Source organism: Stegostoma tigrinum, chromosome 4, assembly GCF_030684315.1.
Source record: "Stegostoma tigrinum isolate sSteTig4 chromosome 4, sSteTig4.hap1, whole genome shotgun sequence".
In the NCBI taxonomy this organism is placed as follows: domain Eukaryota; kingdom Metazoa; phylum Chordata; class Chondrichthyes; order Orectolobiformes; family Stegostomatidae; genus Stegostoma; species Stegostoma tigrinum.
In genome coordinates, this window is record NC_081357.1 from 128,992,430 (window position 1) to 129,012,322 (window position 19,893).

The 19,893-nt window shown below is 43.2% G+C and overlaps 1 protein-coding gene across 10 annotated transcripts in view; it reads left to right on the plus strand.

Moving 5' to 3' along the window:
* Positions 1-19,893, plus strand: part of otofa (otoferlin a) — a 343,946-nt gene that overhangs the window by 255,126 nt on the left and 68,927 nt on the right. For all 10 annotated transcript variants that reach the window (XM_059645651.1, XM_059645653.1, XM_059645659.1 and 7 more), the window contains exons 24-29: positions 1,553-1,742; positions 4,023-4,147; positions 5,495-5,629; positions 12,803-12,964; positions 17,251-17,370; positions 19,632-19,793. In XM_059645651.1, coding sequence (XP_059501634.1) covers positions 1,553-1,742; positions 4,023-4,147; positions 5,495-5,629; positions 12,803-12,964; positions 17,251-17,370; positions 19,632-19,793 — 894 coding nt within the window. The remainder of the gene's footprint in view (positions 1-1,552; positions 1,743-4,022; positions 4,148-5,494; positions 5,630-12,802; positions 12,965-17,250; positions 17,371-19,631; positions 19,794-19,893) is intronic.

The window sequence follows — 19,893 nt, forward strand, 5'->3', positions numbered from 1 at the left end:
ATCTCCCATAAACTTTCCTCCTCTCACTTTGAACTCATGACCCCTAGTAATTGAGTCCCCCACTCTGGGAAAAAGCTTCTTGCTATCCACCCTGTCTATACCCCTCATGATTTTGTAGACCTCAATCAGGTCTCCCCTCAATCTCCGTCTTTCTAATGAAAATAATCCTAATCTACTCAACCTCTCTTCATAGCTAGCACCCTCCATACCAGGCACCATCCTGGTGAACCTCCTCTGCACCCTCTCCAAAGCATCCACATCCTTTTGGTAATGTGGCGACCAGAACTGTACACAGTACTCCAAATGTGGCCAAACCAAAGTCTTATACAACTGCAACATGACCTGCCAACTCTTGTATTCAATACCCTGTCCAATGAAGGAAAGCATGCCGTATGCCTTTTTGACCACCCTATTGACCTGCGTTGTCACCTTCAGGGAACAATGGATGTGAACACCCAGATCTCTCTGTTCATCAATTTTCCCTTGGACTTTTCCATTTACTGTATAGTTCACCCTTGAATTTGATCTTCCAAAATGCATCACCTCGTATTTGCCCGGATTGAACTCCATCTGCCATTTATCTGCCCAACTCTTCAGTCTATCTATATTCTGCTGTAATCTCTCAGTCCCCTTCACTATCTGCTACTCCACCAATCTTAGTGTCTCCAGTCCTCCGGGACCTCACCCGTGTCTAAGGATGCTGCAAAGATATCTGTTAAGGCCCTGGCTATTTGCTCTCTTTCTTCCCTCAGTAACCTGGGATAGATCCCATCTGGACCTGGGGATTTGTCCACCTTAATGTCTTTTAGGATACCTAATACTTCCTCCTTCCTTATGTCAACTTGACCTAGAGTAAGCAAACATCTATCCCTAACCTCAACATCTGTCAAAGCCTTCTCCTTGGTGAATGTCATCTTATCACATCTATCATTTAATCTTAGTTTGATTCTCTCTTTTTGTTAATAGAGCTAAATTTGTTTTTTGCTCTATGTGCCCGCAGCATCCATCCAGAACTTCTGCCTCCTCCATCATCAGCAAAAAAACCATCCCTTTCCCACTTCCTGTCAGTTCTAAAACATTCACTTTGTTTTCTCTCTCCAAAGATGCTGCTAGGCATTTTGAGTTTTTCCAAAACTTTCCGCTTTCACAGCTGAAAGATTTTTCATGGAAGGCCAATTTCTCAATGGGAACTTTATGCTTTTTTTTGCTGCATTCAGAAACCCCGATACCTTTTTCCACTTTCCAGTCTGACAGAACCGTTGACTCATTATAAAGCCTTCCTTAACTGCTATGCGTGTAACTTAATGATCCTGCTGTTATTCCACGTTTGTCATGTTGGTTATTGGGAGAAAATGATGCACACTCTTTGGAAACAGGGCAGGGTTCGAAAAGTGTTTAAGACTGTCTCAGTCAAGTGATTGGGATTGTCTAAAAATGGATGCTTAGGCCACTTATGTCATGAAGCATGTTTTTAGGAGGCAAAATCACTAGAGTGCAAATTCATTTTTGTTTTGTTAAAATCACTGTCATAGAAGAGTTGCCTTATTTGCAGCTTCCAGGAAAGCGAGGCTTTGGGACTGCAGGTTGGACTGTTCAAGCTAAAATCGAGGTTTACTTTTGGCTGGGATTAAATAAGCAGCGGAAGGATTTCCTGAGTGGCCTGCCCAGTGGATACGAAGAGAACAAAGCGGTCAAGCTCCAAGGATTGCAGACCTTCCCTCCTATAAGCCTGACCTATACCAGTAAGTACTAAGTTTGAAAATAAGTGTTTAACCAATGCAGCTGTGGCAATGCCGTCACTTTAAAACATTATTTTGTCCTTTTTTTTGGAAGAGAGACTACAAGGTAGAGGCAATGAAGTGGCTACTAGGGATGACTTGAGTAACAACGTGTGAGGCCTTGTGTGTGTGTTTTTTTTAAAGTTGGAGCAATGGAAGCAGCTGAATGGGTGTGGGCAGCTGTCTCAGATGCAGATTTCTGGGTTTTGGGCTCTTCAGTAACAGCAGAAACCTTAGGGGTCTCAAAAAGGTTGGAGCTTCAGTGAATGATTCCTAGCTGCTGTTCTCTCTGAACCTTCTCATTATTTTGCTTTCCTTCCTGGAATGGAGAACTGCATGTAAGAATCTGTGTCTGAATTTACCTTTTTGCCAAGGGGTGCATTTATGGGTTGTTACTAGTTTGGAACAGTTAATTAGTAATAGGTAATGGGTCTATTATTCAGTTAAGTTATAGAGTCATAGAGATAAACAACACAGAAAAAGACCCGAGATAATGGGAACTGCAGATGCTGGAGAATTCCAAGATAATAAAATGTGAGGCTGGATGAACACAGCAGGCCAAGCAGCATCTCAGGAGCACAAAAGCTGACGTTTCGGGCCTAGACCGATGAAGGGTCTAGGCCCGAAACGTCAGCTTTTGTGCTCCTGAGATGCTGCTTGGCCTGCTGTGTTCATCCAGCGTCACATTTTATTATCACAGAAAAAGACCCTTTGGGCCAACTCATCCATGCTGACCAAATCTAGTCCCATTTGCCAGGATTTGCCCCATATTCCTCCAAAGCCTTTCTATTCATATGCCCAGAGATAATGGGAACTGCAGATGCTGGAGAATCCAAGATAACAAAGTGTGAGGCTGGATGAACACAGCAGGCCAAGCAGCATCTCAGGAGCACAAAAACTGATGTTTTCGGGCCGAGACCAAGGATGCTGCTTGGCCTGCTGTGTTCATCCAGCTCCACTATTCATGTACCCATCCAGATGCCTTGTAAATGTTGTAATCATACCAGCCTCCACCACTTCCTCTGGCAGCTCATTCTACATATACAGTACTCTCTGCATGAAAAAGTTGCCCCCAGGTTCCTTTTATGTCTTTTCCCTCTCACTTTAAACCTATGCCACCTAGTTTTGGACTCCCCTACCCCAGGGAAAAGACTTTCCCTATTTACCCTGTCCACGCCCCTCCTGATTTTATAAACCTCCAGAAGGTCATCTCTCACCCTCTGACACTCCAGGGAAAATAGCACCAGCCTGTCCAGCCTCTCCCTGTGGCTCAAACCCTCCAACCCTGGCAACATCCCTGTAAATCTTTTCTGTACACTTTCAAGTTTCTCACCATCCTTCCCGTAGCAGGGAGCCAGAATTGCATGCAATACTCCAAAGGTGGCCATACCAATGTCCTGCCCAGCCACAACATGACCCGCCAACTCCTAAACTCAATGCACTGACCAATAAAGGCAAGCGTATCAAACTCTTTCTTCACCGCCCTATCTACCTGCAAGTCTACTTTGAAGGAACTATGAACATGGACTCCAAGGTCTCTATGTTCAGCAACATTCCCCAGGACCTTACCATTAAGTTCATAAGCCCTGCCCTGATTTGCCTTTCCAAAATGCAGCACCTCACATTTATCTAAGTTAACTCCATCTGCCAATTGGGCCCATTGGTCCATCTAATCAAGATCCCGTTGTACTCTGAGGTAACCACCTTCACTGTGCAATATGCGTCCAATTTTAGTGTCATCTGCAATCTTACTAACCATACCTCCTATCACCTTGCTCTTTCTTTTGTTTGTATTTTAACCACAGTTTACAATAAAACTGTGCTTTGCTTAACACTAAGTAGTTTGACCACCACATCGCATCTGAAAGCTTCATATCTACCTGTAAAATAAGAAAAAGTTATGGTCTAGGCTGTCATCTTAAACTATTTTGGGGAGGTCTGTTCTGGTCCATAACATGGTATTCTGATCACAACGCATAAAATTGAAGGATGAGTTAGTTGGGGGTAAGGAGTTGAAGAGCTACGTACTGTTATTTTGAGTAAAACAAAAGGTATTCCACTTTATTTTGGACGTTTTGACCAAACTATTGTGTCACTTTTAAGGCATGAAATTCTTTAAAGATTCATGTTACTCTTTCTTTTTGAAATGGAATGTCTGCAACGTTTAAGTGTGAAATGAGAATTTCATTTGTCAATCTTGGATTAAGTTATATTTCTAAGCTGGGTTTTTTATTGCCAAAACAGAGAAGCAGCTCTTCCAGCTCCGAGTTCACATGTACCAAGCACGAAGCCTGTGTGCTGCCGACAGCAGTGGCCTGTCAGATCCTTTTGCACGTGTCTTCTTCTCTACACAGAGCCAATGCACTGAGGTAATCACTGACAACCCCAATGGAATGTTTTCTAGCAAAGAAATTCACCAACCTGATACATGTTCCTTTTGTTAACATGAGGAAATGCAACTTATCAATAAATTCCCATTCAGTGAAAACCCAGTTGCAGAAGTGGGCATATCACAGGGAGCAATTACCAAACACCGACAGGCATTTGCCAGATAGGGATGTCCCAGGCAAGGTTGATGGGATACGGGTGGATTAATAGAACCAAAGAGAAAATAGTTTCAGGAAATTACTGCTCATACTAATTTAGCTTTTATTGAAAACATGATTCCCGTCCTAACAACATTGTAGATGTACCCATACCATATGGACTGCTGTTGTTTTGACCACCTTCGCCTTCTCAAGGACATTTAGGATGGGCAACAAGTGCTAATCTTGCCAATGATATTGACATCTCCATAATCAACATTTAATAAATTCATTAATTGAGCAACGTTCGCATCCCATTCTCAGCACCTGGAGGGGCAGCCAGTTTCATTGTATATGTGTCTCTTTGTCAAATTACCTTACTGACCTCTGGGTTAAACACTTGATGATGAGTATGGGACTTGCAAGATATCTTGTATGGGATTTTCTACTGCACTAAACAGAAATATTCATCAGGTATTTGATGTGGAAACATTTCAGTTCAGGATTACAATGGCAGGATCTATCTTGTTTTAGACCATTAAGCTTGAGTAGTATCCCTACCCACAGCTGGTGGAGAGGTCTGGGACGGGATCAAAAACCTACGTTCCTTTCAATCTGTGCTAGTATGCTGCAGATTTAGATCAGTGAACCGAGTCCCCGAAAGACTGAATAAGCAGTCTGTATTAGCTTCAAGAGCGGCATTGATAGGAGCAGAGGAGCCTATCATCAGTGTACATTCGCAGTTCAGCAATAATATAAGAGGTAGTTGGTACCCTGTTTGCTTAGTTTAAAATTATGCACCAGTCTTCTGTGACTTTCTCTTCTGTAACTTTCCCTTCAGTGAAAATTCACAATTCATTTGCTATGCTTAACAATCAAGGTTAATATGAAGTTTAATGACAGTGACATTGGTTCTCCCATATTTGTCAATGATTTAATGGGCAATTTTAGGAATTTGTGATTCTGAAAAGAAAGGTCACCCACAAGCATTTCCTATAGATAGCACTGTCCCAATGTCCTATCCATAATTTATTTTTACAATTTTACCAGGTATGCATAAGAGCAAAGATTTTGGAGTGCCTAGCACCATGGCCAATAGCAACGTCATTGATGAATTATGGAAATTGTTATGGGAATTAAATCAAAAATATGTAGCGTTGGTCTTCAGTTTCACCAATTTGTCATCCACAGGTTTTGCAGGAGACTCTATGCCCAACATGGGACCAGTTGCTGGTGTTTGATAATGTTGAGCTATATGGTGAAGCACAGGAACTTAGAGATGACCCTCCCATTGTTGTCATTGAAATTTATGACCAGGATACTGTGGTAAGGAGTCCTAATGATTGGATTTTTCAGCCAGTTGGAAATTCCAGTCATGTTAGTATGTGTACGAGTATTTTTCACTGTAGTCGACAGCGAATATTAATAGTTTCATGAAAGCATAAGCGTATCTACTTAATTAGACATGTACAAAGACTGTCATGTGTTCTGATGGTTTTCAAGAATTTGCAGCCTGAACTAAAAGCTCCTTGAACCAATGAACGCCTTCATTCATAGCAAAATCAATACATCTCGAATTCTGTCAAACACTGAAAGTTAAAACTCGAGAAAATTAATCTTAACTGATGCATCCTTGATCAATTGCTTTCCCTGATTTAAGACTTTCATAATCTCAGAAGAGCCACAATAGAATTCAGACATCCCTGTTTTGCCTTGAAATCTTATATCTCTCAATCCCGTCCTAAGTAGGCATTCGGAGATAGTAGGAACTGCGGATGTTGGAGAATCTGAGATAGCAGGGTGTGGAGTTGGATGAACACAGCAGGCCAAGCAGCATCAGAAGAGCAGGGAGGCTGATGTTTTGGGCCTAAACACTTCTTCTGAAATGGGGGAGGGGAAGGAGGTTCTGAAATAAATAGAGAGCGGGGGGAGGTGGATCAAGATGGATAGAGGAGAAGATAGGTGGAGAGCAGACAGACGGGTCAAAGAGGCGGGGATGGACCAGGTAAAGGTGAGTGTAGGTTGGGAGTTAGGGAGGGAATAGGTCAGTCTAGGGAGGACGGACAGGTCAAGGGGACGGGATGAGGTTAGTAGGTAGGTCATGGGGGTGCAGCTTGAGGTGGGAAGAGGGGATAGGTGGGAGGAGGGACTAGGTGGGAGGAGGTACAGACTAGGCAGGTGGGGACAAGCTGGGCTGGTTTTGGGATGCAGTGGGGGGAGGGGAGATTTTGAAGCTTGTAAAATCCACATTGATACCATTGGGCTGCAGGGTTCCCAAGCAGAATATGAATTGCTGTTCCTGCAACCTTCGGGTGGCATCGTTGCGGCACTGCAGGAGGCCCAGGATGGACCTGAGGAATGAGAGGGGGAGTAGAAATGGTTCGCGGATGGGAGGTGCAGTTGTTTAGTGCGAACTGAGCGGAGGTGTTCTGCAAAGCGGTCCCCAAGCCTCCGCTTGGTTTTCCCAATGTAGAGGAAGCCACAACGGGTACAGTGGATGCAGTATACCACATTGGCGGATGTGCAGGTGAACATCTGCTTGATATGGAAAGTCATCTTGGGGCCTGGGATAGGGGTGAGGGAGGAGGTGGGGGGGCAAGTGTAGCATTTCCTGCAGTTGCAGGGGAAGGTGCCGGGTGTGGTGGGGTTGGAGGGGATTGTGGAGCAGACAAGGGAGTCACGGAGAGAGTGGTCTCTCCGGAAAGCAGGTAAGGGTGGGGTGGGAAAAATGTCTTGGGTGGTGGGGTCGGATTGTAGATGGCGGAAGTGTCGGAGGATGATGCGTTGGATCCGGAGGTTGGTGGGGTGGCATGTGACGATGAGGGGGATTCTGTTTTTGTTATTATTGCGGGAAGGGGGAATGATGGATGAGGTGCGGGAAGTGCGGGAGACAGGGTTGAGGGCGTTCTCGACCACTGAGCAATGGATGTTGCGGTCCTTGAAAAACGAGGACATCTAAGTTGTACAGGAGTGGAATGCCTCATCCTGGGAGCAGATGCAGCGGAGGTGAAGGAATTGGGAATAGGGGATGGCATTTTTGCAGGAAGGTGTGCGGGAGGATGTGTATTCTAAGTAGCTGTGTGAGTATGTGGACTTGAAATGGATATCGGTTTCTAGGTGGTTGCCAGAGATGGAGACAGAGAGGTCCAGGAAGGAGAGAGAGAGAGAGATGGCCCAGGTGAACTTAAGTTTGGGGTGGAAGGTGTTGGTGAAGTGGATGAACTGTTCGAGTTCCTCTTGGGAGCACGAGGCGGTGCCAATACAGTCACCAATGTAACAGAGGAAGAGGTTGGGCCTGTGTAGGTACAGAAGAGGGACTGTTCCACGTAACCTACAAAGAGGCAGGCATAGCTGGGGCCTATGTGGGCACCCATGGCTTTGTCTGTAGGAAGTGGGAGGAATTGAGAGATAAGTTGTTGAGGGTGAGGGTGAATTCAGCTAAGCAGATGAGGGTGTTAGTGGAAGGGCTCTGGTCAGGCCTGCAGGACAGGAAGAAGTGAAGGGCCTTTAGGCCATCTGTATGGGGAATGCAGGTATGTAGGGACTGGATGTCCATAGTAAAAATGAGGTATTGGGGATTGGGGAATTGGAAGTTCTGGACGAGGTGGAGGGTGTGGGTTGTGTCACGGATGTAGGTAGGGAGTTCCAGGACCAAGGGGGAGAAAATGGAGTCAAGATAGGTGGAGATGAGTTCAGTGGGGCAGGAGCAGGCGGAGACAATGGGTAGACCAGGGCAGTCAGCTTTGTGGATTTTGGGAAGGAGGTAGCAGCAGGCGGTGTGGAGTTGGGGAACAATGAGGTTGGAGGCTCTGAGTAGGAGGTCACCTGAGGTAATGAGGTTGTGGATAGTTTGGGAGATGATGTTTTAGTGGCCGGGGTTGGGATCATGATCCAGGGGGCGTAGGAGGAGGTGTCAGAGAGTTAGCGCCTGGCCTCAGCAATGTAGATGTCAGTGCGCCATACTGCAACTGCACCTCCCTTTTATGGTGAGGTTGGGATTGGAGCAGAGGGAGTGGAGGGCTGCATGTTCTGCAGGGGAGAGGTTGGAGTGGGTGAGAGGGGTGGAGAGGTTGAGGCAATCGATGTCTCGACGGCAATTAGAGATGAAGAGGCCGAGGGAGGGTCGGAGGCATTGAGGTGGTGTCCAGGAGGACGGAGCATTTCAGAGGCGGGAGAAGGTGTCAGTAGTGGGGGAGTTAAGCTGACGATCTCTCACAGCCCTACGCTCCAATCCCAGCCTCACCATAAAACCCTCAGCCAAGGGAGGTGCAGTTGTGATATGGCACACTGACGTCTACATCGCCGAGGCCAAGTGCCAACTCTCCGACAGGTTTGCAATAAACAACTGCATCTCCCAGTCGCGAACCATTTTAACTCCCCCTCCCATTCCTCAGACGACAAGTCCATCCTGAGTCTCCTGCAGTGCCACAATGATGCCACCCCAAGGTTGCAGGAACAGCAACTCATATTCCGCTTGGGAACCCTGCAGCCCAATGGTATCGATGTGGGCTTCACAAGCTTCAAAATCTCCCCTCCCCCCACCGCATCCCAAAACCAGCCCGGATTGCCCCCTCCCCCCACTGCATCCCAAAACCAGCCCAGCTCGTCCCTGCCTCCCTAACCTGTCCTTCCTCCCACCTATGCCCTCCTCCCACCTCAAGCCCCACCCCCATTTCCTACCTACTAACCTCATCCCGGCCCCCTGACCTGTCCATCCTTCCTGGACTGACCTATCTCCTCCCTACCTCCCCGCCTACATTCACCTTTACCTGGTCCATCCCCGCCTCTTTGACATGTCTGTCTCCTCTCCACCTAACTTCTCCTCTACCCATCTTCAATCCGCCTCCCCCTCTCTACCTATTTATTTCAGAAGCCCCTTCCACTCCCCCATTTCTGAAGAAGGGTCTAGGCCCAAAACATCAGCTTTCCTGTCGCTCTGATGCTGCTGGCCTGCTGCATTCATCCAGCTCCACACTTTGTTATGTAAGTCGGCATTCAACCATTTTAATGGTATTAGGATAGTACTTGAAAGGTGAAATACAACTTCTATGGCTGCATAAAACTGGTGATACCATACTATTTTCAAAACCAAGAAATGGAATTGGACTGAATGTAAAAGGGGTTACTGATTTACTGTCGTCCACATTTACTGTCAAGCCAACAGGATATTCACGTTCCTTCAATGCTTCCTTCCAGCATCATTGCCTACGCAAGCCAACTTCTTCACAAGGGAAGGTTGATGAGCTCAAAGGATGATTTTGGAAGAAGAATGTCTTTTTCACAATCTCAATATTTCTGACATTGTCTTACTGAACATTTGTTCCCTTTTCCACCTCTACGATTGAGAGCTTCTGTACATAGTTATATCTGCATGTTTATCTTTTCAGTTCCAGTGCCCACTACCTTGCATTTAACTTACCTTCAAATCGATGGATTACATTTACAACCACCCATTGAATTGACTCAGATGCTGTTAGTTCCTATCCCAGCCAGGAGCTTTCAGTGGTGAACAATTCAGGCAATACGTGACTCGCTGTCATTATCACTTGACTTGATGAAGGAGTAGTGCTATGAACGCTTGTGATTTTAAATAAGCCTGTGGACTATGGAGGCAAAAAAAACTGCAGATGCTGGAAGCCAGGCAGACAAACAGGAGGCTGGAAGAATACAGCAGGCCAGGCAGCATCTGGCCGGAAGAAGGGCAATTCCCAAAATGTTGATTTCTCCTTTCCTCCAGATACTGGCTGGCCTACTGTGTTCTGTTGGTCTATAACCTGGTGTCACCTGACTTCTGATCTTGCCCACCCCAGTCCAACACCGGCACCTCCACATCATAGCTGTTGTTAGTGTTATTTAAATCAACCTGTTCCAGGTGTGTTATGACACATCTGGGGCAGATGAGGATTGAACTCAGACTTTTAGGCTCAGAGGTAGGGATAATATAACTGTGCCACTTAGCCATGCGTTATAGATATTTTCTAATCAACCTGCTTGGAGATGTTATGACATACCCAGGTGCATTGGGACCTGAACCCAGACTGCCCTACCCAGTGGTAGGAATGCGACCACTGTGCAACAAGACCCCTTGAACCATCCGTTACACACTGTCTGATTTCGCTGTCCATTGAAAATCAGACCAGGTGTACAATCGACAAACAATTTGCTATTGCTGATTTTCCACCGTCACTGCAATTTGAAATCAGCCTTTTTTTTATACTGAGTGCTTGGTCATTTAGTTTCCTAGTAGCTGCGAAGATTCGGATTTTGAGTTGTTAAATGTTGCAATTGAATACCCTCGAAACTGATTTGTCTCAGTATCTCCTTTCATTTACATTTACTTCAATCTGTTCTTTTTGAAAATCACTGCTCTTCATACAACTTTATTCAGCTGAGAAAATGGGAATGTGTGAAATTCATAGATTCCTTTATAAAGAACAAAGTCTCTATAGGAACTGTTAGCAGGATAGACAATGTATCATCATACACAGGCCCCTTTCCCCTCACACTAATGTGTTGAGTAATGGAAAGCACTATGATTATATATCACTTTCCACAATGGGTCAGCTGAAATACAAAATGTTTATAAAATTAACCATGTTAAACAGATATACAGAACAACTTTGGATTGAGAAATTGAAACCTGTGAGTGTTTAGAGCTGAGCATGTTGCTTTTTTAAATTACTGTAAATCAATTTTGCTGCTTTGAAGCTTCAATTTCTCTCACTATAAATAATTTGGATATTAAGTAAAGGCTAATGACATGTTTCTGCTTTTTTCTAACTTTCTCCTGTTGCTGGACTCCTTGTGTATTCTGGGCTAAGTAGAGTGTGCATTATTCTGATAGTTGTGATTTCAGTAGCTTTAGTATAGAATTTAGAATAGAAGGTTAGTCGGCTCAATATAAAAGATGCAGCAACAAAACCATTTACCCCGTACTTTCTGATTATGTTTCAAATGAAAACTGTGTTGCATCTTTAAATGTACTGCTGTGAGTTATGCATAGCCGCAGATAACACTGTACATTTGAACTAAGTAAACACTGAGGATTATTATGTGAAAATCTTCATGTGGTTTCTGTTTGTCTCCCCTTCCAATTTTCAAATCTTGCACAGGTATATTTATATTGACAGATGTTTCATTCCAATAATTTTGCTGTTTGAAAATGGTCCAGCACAGAACAATTGTAAAAACCAAAATGTGCGTCCACGACTCTGTGGAAATGCAGTAAAAGCAGAATTATTTTTCACAATGGTCTGTAAATTCATGGACTAATGTATCCCTTGTACCTCCATCACCAAAAACTAGGAGATCAAGCCTAGTCCATTCTGAGCACACACTACAACTGTTTGGATAAGTTGCCAGAGGGTGCTTGCTGCTCTCATAGAGAATCACCAACTTCAGGAAAGGAACAGCAGAGAAAAAAATGACAAATAATGGACAAAACAAAGAAAACAGATTTCTTTTCTTCAAGACCATCATGTTGAAAGTGATTTAGAGCAAATTCAAGCATACATCGTAATTAATTAGCTGTGAAACATTGTTTTATTTTCTGTTTTGCATGTCCTTGCTTAGTTATTCTGAAGTTCTCAAATAAGACTATTCCATTGTGACTTACAGTGCTGTAAAATTACTGGTCTTAAAAATATTTACAATCATGATTTTTATTAGTCCTCACCTGAAAATGTATCTGGATTCAAAAATCTTGAGAACTGAATGTCATTTGACCACCTGATGTGACATAATCAAGTAATTTGTTGTGTGGAATGGAATTACTTTAGATTTTTTCAAGGAAGCAGGTTGTGTGTTCAAACTGCAGCTAATCTGCAGTAATGCTGTTTATTACAATAGCAGGGCAGGTTTATACTTCGAGGGATGTCAACTATGAATAATTAAAAGTTTAATTTGTAAAAGTTTTCACTGAGTCAACCAATGGAAGAACTCTCTTTGGGAAAATTCCAGGTGTTTGAATGTTTCTGTTCTTACAGTAGACGAGTAGATGTAGTTCATTCCACAAAGAATTAAAACATCAGTTAACCTTGTCACTGTTTCATCTTATGAATATGTTACTACATCAAACAAAACAGCCATCAAAGTTTGACATAGATCCGGTAAGAATAATTTTAAAGTGAATCTGATAATCTCAGTAGAAATCTAGTCAGACTGTAAAGGAGTAGCAGATGTAGTGAATAGAAATCCGTCAATAATAATATAGGTGTCACATGCCAGGATTCCCAGAGTAGACATACATGAACAATTATGCAAGTCAAAAAAAGTAATCTGATCGATTCTGAAATCTAACTGTAGCATGTGATTAGTATTGAGTCCCACTATGTTCCATCCAGAAATATCTACTCAATTTTTTTTGAGTGACTCTTGTCAAATCCAAAGTCAGTTGTTGCATACTGCCAAATGAAGAACATCTGGGAAACCTGTATGTCTACATCTGTTTCTGTTTGCTTCAGTTGTGCTGGGTAGTTTCTGACACACCTACCTTTGCAGGGGAAAGCGGAGTACATTGGTCGAACGTTTTCAAAGCCTGTGGTGAAGATGGCAGAGGAGGAATACTGTCCTCCTCGCTTCCCTCCACAACTGGAGTATTATCAGATCTACCGGGGCAATTCCACTGCTGGAGATTTGCTGGCTGCCTTTGAACTCCTGCAGGTAATGCTACATCCAACTTTATGGAAACAATTCTTGATTACAATGGTTTAGCTTCCATCAGCCTGCTCTGCTAAATCTTTTCATTGATCTGCTGGAGGCTTATGATGAGAATGACATTAAAGTTATTTTACTGACCAAAGAAAAACCTCACCTGCCTAGATTCATGTTTCTAGGAATTCTCCTTTAGATCTATCAACAAAATCCTGTTTGTAATCTGTTAAGTTATGTTAAGAAAATCAAAAGATTGAATAAGAATATTATTTCTGCTGGTCTAATTTTTCTCTCCATGGTTGTCAGACAATGGGACCAAATATGTTCTCACTTACTTTTATCTTCCCTCCTTAGTTAAAGGCAGTGCTTAGAATGAGGTTCCCTCACAAGTGTAGCTCCCAGTTCAGCAAAGATCTCTTCATTTGACAGCTTGTTCACTGAATGGTCCGATCCTAATCCTACACTCAAGATCTCCACAAACCTACCTTTGCTGCAGCATTGGCTGTCATATCATCACCACAAGACAATGGCAAAATCCTGCATGTGCTGGAGGTCTGAAATGAAAACTGAAAGTGCTGGAGAAACTCAGCAGGTCTGGCAACTTCTGTGAAGAGAGAAAGCAGAGTTAGAGTTTCAGGCAGATGGCCTTTCAGATATCGTGCTGAAGTTTTATCAACCTGAAATGTGAACACTGTTTCCCTCTCCCCGACCGCTGCCTGACTTGCCAAGAGGGGAGCAGCATCATTTTGATAAAATTATTCCCCTCTTGAATGACAATACAGAATCCAGTTACAGCATCTAGTGTCTTCGCAGCCAACTCAGCGCAGACTGAAAAATATGCCTAAAGTTCTCCTGATCTACAAATATATCTCTAATTTGTATCGTGATTTATTTATGCATGGGAAAGAAGTAGCTGAGGTCACAGTATCATTGAGATTTTTTGCTCCTTGGAAGCAAAACCAAATCATTCCCAAGCATTCCAATCCTCTGTCTGTACATCACATACTTTTTCTATTAACTGAGCACCTACTGATGCAGTTATTTAAATTATAAGGGATAAAATAGCTATTCATTTGCTCCCATTCCTCTAAGTGAAGACTGGCTGCAGGTGGTGTGCTCACTACATGAAAGACTAAAATAAAATGGGATTGTACATCCTGTCCTGCTCTGTGTGCAAGAAATAAGGCAAGAACATCGCATATTTCGACAATGATTCCTTTATTTGATCAGTGACTTTTAATTTCAGTCATCACTAGTGAAGACTTAATGTGAAACAATTGCATATTTAATTTGATATCATTCTCAATCTCATGGGCAGGAGAGGCAAGCAGATTATTCTGAAAGCATATTGTGGGTCTTTAACATCCTCACTAAAGAGCTATGTGCATTGATATTCGAACTGTCCAAACATTTAAATGAAGGTATTCATCTACTTGAACAATTTGATGTTAAAAATAATCACCATTACCATTTGAACCTGTTAAGTAGCTTTGCATCCAAGTGTCTTGAACTCACAGATAATCTTTTTTTAAAAAGGAGCAGGAATGGGCCATTCGGCCCTTCAAAACTACTCTGCCATTCATTGTAATCATGGTTGATCATCCAACTAGGTAGCCTGTTCCCGTTTATCCCACATATCGTTAGATCCCTTTAGCCCCAAGTGTTTTATCCACTCTGCCCTGAAAACACACACAGTTTCAGCCCCAATTGTTTATTGTCGTAGTGAATTACACAGGTTCGCCACCTTCTGGATGAGCAAATTTCTCCTCATCTCAGTCTTAAATGGTTTATCCTGTGTCACGCCCGGTTCTGGACACATCCACCATCGGGAGTGGGCTTCCTGCATTTATCTTTCCAAGTCCTGTTTGAATTTTATAGGTCTCCGAGATTCCCTCATTCTTCTGAACTCCAGCGAAAATAATGCTAACCGAGTCAGTCCAGAAATCATTCTGATAAACCTTTGCTGCACTCCCTCTATGGTAAGCACACCCTTCGTCAGAGGAGGAGGCCAAAACTGAACACAGTATTCTAGGTGTGGTCTCTCCCTGGCCATTTATAACTGCAGCAAGAATCCCAGTTCCTGTACCTGAATCCTTTTGGTATGATGTCCAACATACCATTGCCACCTTTGTCGCCTACTGCACCTGCATGCACACCTTCAGTGACTGGCGTATGAGGGCACCCAGATCTCGTTGCAACTCTGCTTTCTAAATTTACATCAGAGATCTCCCAGATCAGGCAGCAACAGATTGAGGCAGCTGGGTAACAAGACAGTGACGGAGACTCTCAGCTGGAGTAAGTAAATGATTTGAGAGAACTTGAACACATTCCTTCAAACTGAATTGAATTTCACAGGAGCTCATGATCAATTTTTACTTCATGTCCCAAGCTGACAGTTGAATGAATTGAGAACGAACCCAATCAGCTGCCAATAGGAAAGTAACAGAAAGCCAGGGAGTCTAGTTCCCTGGCACAGACCTATCCTGCACGTCCATGGGGGTGTAGAGGAATTTATACTTCTTTAGCTACACAGTTAAACACTGTGTGTCTTGTCCTTCCACATTGGTTTGACACGTGAGGCATCTGACACAGCTAGCAAACTAGGTCTCTTTGAATTTCATTCTAATTATTTGAAAATCATTTATGAGTCACAAAGCTTCCTGTCCTTCCATTTGGCTTTCGACCTTTAGCCGCCTCTTTACTTGTTCCACAAATTCAATAAATTCCAGATTACCTCCTTGTCTTCTGCTGTCCCTTCCAGTTTGCAATTATCAGACTATTTGACCAAAACGTTGATGCTAATTAGAGTTATGAGAAGTGCAAAACAAGCTCATACCCCAAGTTAACCCTTTTAATGAGTAGTCATTATTTTCTGTCTGTCTCATCCATTCCCATTTTACTCTGAAACTCCTTAGTCTTGGGTTTTACTCATTTTCTTTCATGTGAAACCTTATCAAATATGTTTTGGATATGTGCACAATGTCGTACAATTTACCACAGTTGCTTTGCCTCCTCCAAAAAATCTGGTGGTTTTTCAAATAACATACACCCTAAGTCTAGATGGTCTGTGGCATGGAGAGAAACTTAAAGGTGATGCGGTTCCCATGCACTTGCTGTTGTTAGACATCTAGACATTGATGGGGGCCAAGGTTTGGAGAGGTAAAGCAGAGGTGAAGTTCACAATTGCAAGATCTGCAAGTTGAGGTAATAGGAAAGCTATTTTTCATCTTGATGGGCCAAAGGGCATGTTCCTGTGCTGTACTGACCTTTGTTCTCACATTATAGTGATGTTGTTATTTGCATGTAAGTCAGAAATGCCTTTTGGAACGAATTATGTTCTTTCCACATCTTGATGAGGAAAATAATTTTATCTTGATCCACTTCCCAATTCAGAGACAATATTAAGATTCTTTGATTTTGTTAATCTGACAGTTTGCATCATAACTGCAGATGCTGCATTTTTTTTCACTCATATTCGCAGAGGGAGGGCATTGCAGGCAGATCATCTGAGATAAATTTAAATTAATATGAAGTGCTACATTGTGGAAAGGTAAATCAGGGCAGGATTTATATACTTAATGGTAAGGTTCTGGGGAGTATTCCTGAACAAGATACCTTGGAGCGCAGGTTCATAGTTCTTTGAAAGTGAAATCATAGGTAGACAAGGTAGTGAAGAAGGTATTTGGTACGCTTGCCTTAATTGGTCAGTGCATTGAGTATAGGTGTTGGGAGGTCATGTTGCAACTGTACAGGACATTGGTCCAGCCAGTATTGGAGTACTGCATGCAACCTGGTCTCCCTGCTGTAGGAAGGATGTTGTGAGACTTGAAAGGGTTCAGAAAGGTTTTATGAGGTCATTGCCAGGGTTGGAGGGTTTGAGCTACAGGGAGGGGCTGAATAGATTGGGGCTATTTCTCAGGAGTGTCAGAGGCTGAGGATTGAGGGGGGAGTTCAAAACTAGACAACATTGGTTTAAGGTGAGAGGGGAAGAATTTAAAATGGGCCTAAGGGGTAACTTGTTCACACAGAGTATGGTGCGTGAATGAAATGAGCTGCCAGAGGAAGTGGTGGAAGCTGGTGCAATTACAACATTTAAAGGGCATCTGGATGGGTATATGGATAGGAAGGGTTTAGAGGGATATGGGCCAAATGCTGGCAAATGGGACTAGATTTTATAGGATATCTGCTCGATGTGGACGAGTTGGACCAAAGGGCCTGCTTCCGTGCTGTACATCTCTGTGACTCTACGTTTCCCTTGAAAATTATTTACACATAATTTTATTCTTTTAATGTAGATTCCTCCCTTGGGAAAACACAATCTGCCACCAATTGATGGTCCAACAGACTCTGACCGTGGTCCAATTCTCCCTGTTCCGAAGGGTATCCGGCCTGTGCTGAGCAGGTACAGGATTGAGGTGGGTGATCCTTTTGCCACACTCCAAACAGTGCACTGGCCTGGACTCTATGGTCAGAAACAAATCAATGGAGTATAGCATGCAGCCTGGTCTCCCTGCTGTAGAAAGGATGCACACACAAAGCAACACACCTGACCAACCTCTATACAAGCTGTTTGTGAGGATTTAGGGAGCTCCTGAGCGTGGGCTTCTACGTTTGAAATGGCACGGAATTTGGCATCGGTGCAGGCAGCCTGATCAGCCAATCCAACTGAAGATCCCCCATTGTCTGGAGAGCAGGATAAAGCAGCAATAACTCACCACAGTTTAATTATAGTACTGAAAATAGCATAAAGATTGAGACATACATTCGAGATTAAGAATCATTTGGGACGTACCTTGCAACATCCTCATAGCAAAGCCAGCGAGGGATAGCAAGTGAAGCACCAAGGGTGTGGATTAGAAGTCAGCAAGGGAACCAGGGTGGCAAATGGAGTGAGAATGGGGTCGCAGGAGGAGAACAGTGATAAGGAAAGAGGAGGATGGGTGCAGAAGAGAGCAGAACTGGGAGAGCGAGAGGAATAACAATCACACAGCATCCTGTTGTGGTTCGAGTGCAGTGCCAGTACCCAGTGATGGTGACATTATCGGCTTCTGATTGGCAGGAAGCAGTAATTTATTTTTAAAAAGCAAGAAATATTCAGATGAGCATCTAATGGAATGAATTTCCACAATTCTGAAAACCAATTTTTCAGGAGCAGAATGCGACAATGAGTTAGTACACTGTTAAAAATGCGTTTTACCTGTTCAAGCTTGGCTTAACATTTCCATTGGATTTTACAAAGATAATGTTTGTGTTCATGACAGGCCACTAATTCTGGATTGATTACATGTGCAGGGGTTATAACAGTCCATCCTGTTGAGGAGCAGGGTATCACTGACTAACCTGAGGATTTCAGTGTTTAACTGTGCATTTGCAGGAGCCAGAGATTTCTGTTTAACAAAAATGGCAGTAGGTGCTGACCACCTCATCACAATAACAGTCACAAAACTGGAAAATCACAGGGTTTATCTTTGTGTGTTTACAGTCATCACTGCTTGACCTGATCACGTGCAAGGAATCAACCACATGGGAGGCAAACTTGGTTAAGGCCTTCCTAAAGGATCTTAAAGTGCAGCTTGGACAGTGGATCATAATTGGACAGCTTTCAGTACAAATGCTAGACTAAGGGAAATGACCTCTCTGACAGATTTAGTCAGTGGTTTGGGGGGTGAAGTGCTGGGGCGGGCCGTGGGTAACTGCTTAAAAGGTGACTCCATCCAATAGCTTGACACCCTGGAATTTTGAGGGACTGTGTCGTAGGATGTGAGTCAGTTCCATAATTGAGGCCCCAACACCAGATAGTCTGTCTGAGAAACACACCGAGTAGATATGAAGCAAGGATGTAAATGCCTTGGAGGCCACTCAGAAAAGGTTTACTAGCCTAATATTTGAAATGAGAGGGTTGTCTTTTGAGATCAGGTTGGACATGCTAGACTTGTATTGCTGGAAATTCGAAATGATTTGATTGAAACACATTAAATCCTGAGGAACTTTCACAGGGGAGGTACAAGAGCATGCTCCCTCATTGGAAGCAGTTCTGAAGAAAATTTAAATTGGGACTCGAAACATTAACTCTGTCTCTGCCTCCGTAGATGCTGCCAGACCTGCTAAGATTCCCGAGCAGAGATAATGGGAACTGCAGATGCTGGAGAATCCAAGATAATAAAGTGTGAGGCTGGATGAACACAGCAGGCCCAGCAGCATCTCAGGAGCACAAAAGCTGACATTTCGCTCTGATGAAGGGTCTAGGCCCGAAACGTCAGCTTTTGTGCTCCTGAGATGCTGCTTGGCCTGCTGTGTTCATCCAGCTACACATTTTATTATCTAAGATTCCCGAGCACTTTGTTTTTGTTTTATAAACAGCGTAGTTTATCTAATCTCTGTAGGAATGGAAATAAGCTTCAAATTATTTCAGGCAATGAAAGCAATACTTCATTTTTGTTCTTCACTATATTCACCAAATGTTGAAGAGTAGATATGACTTCTCACTTGGATTGAATGAAGACCTCACACATGATTTAAACAGAAGTCTGAAATCTGATTATTACAATATATCAAACAGAGTCTTAATTCAAGACAGCAGAAGCTCTGATCCATAACTAAAGGACAACATAATGTCTACTTACTTACCCAAATGTCTTGATACAGTAGATCATTCCTCTCTGTTTATTCTTTACAGATTCTGTTTTGGGGTCTGAGGGATCTGAAGCGTGTGAATCTAGCACAGGTTGACCGGCCAAGAGTTGATATTGAATGCGCTGGGAAAGGTGTTCAATCTGCAGTTATTCAGAACTACAAGAAAAATCCAAATTTCAGTATTTTGGTCAAGTATTTTGAAGTGGTGAGGACTGACTACCTTGAATATCAATGATTTACATAAAACTGAGTGGGTTGTGTTTCAGGTATTCCATTTTCTGCCTTCATCGCCTTTTTTGTTTCAA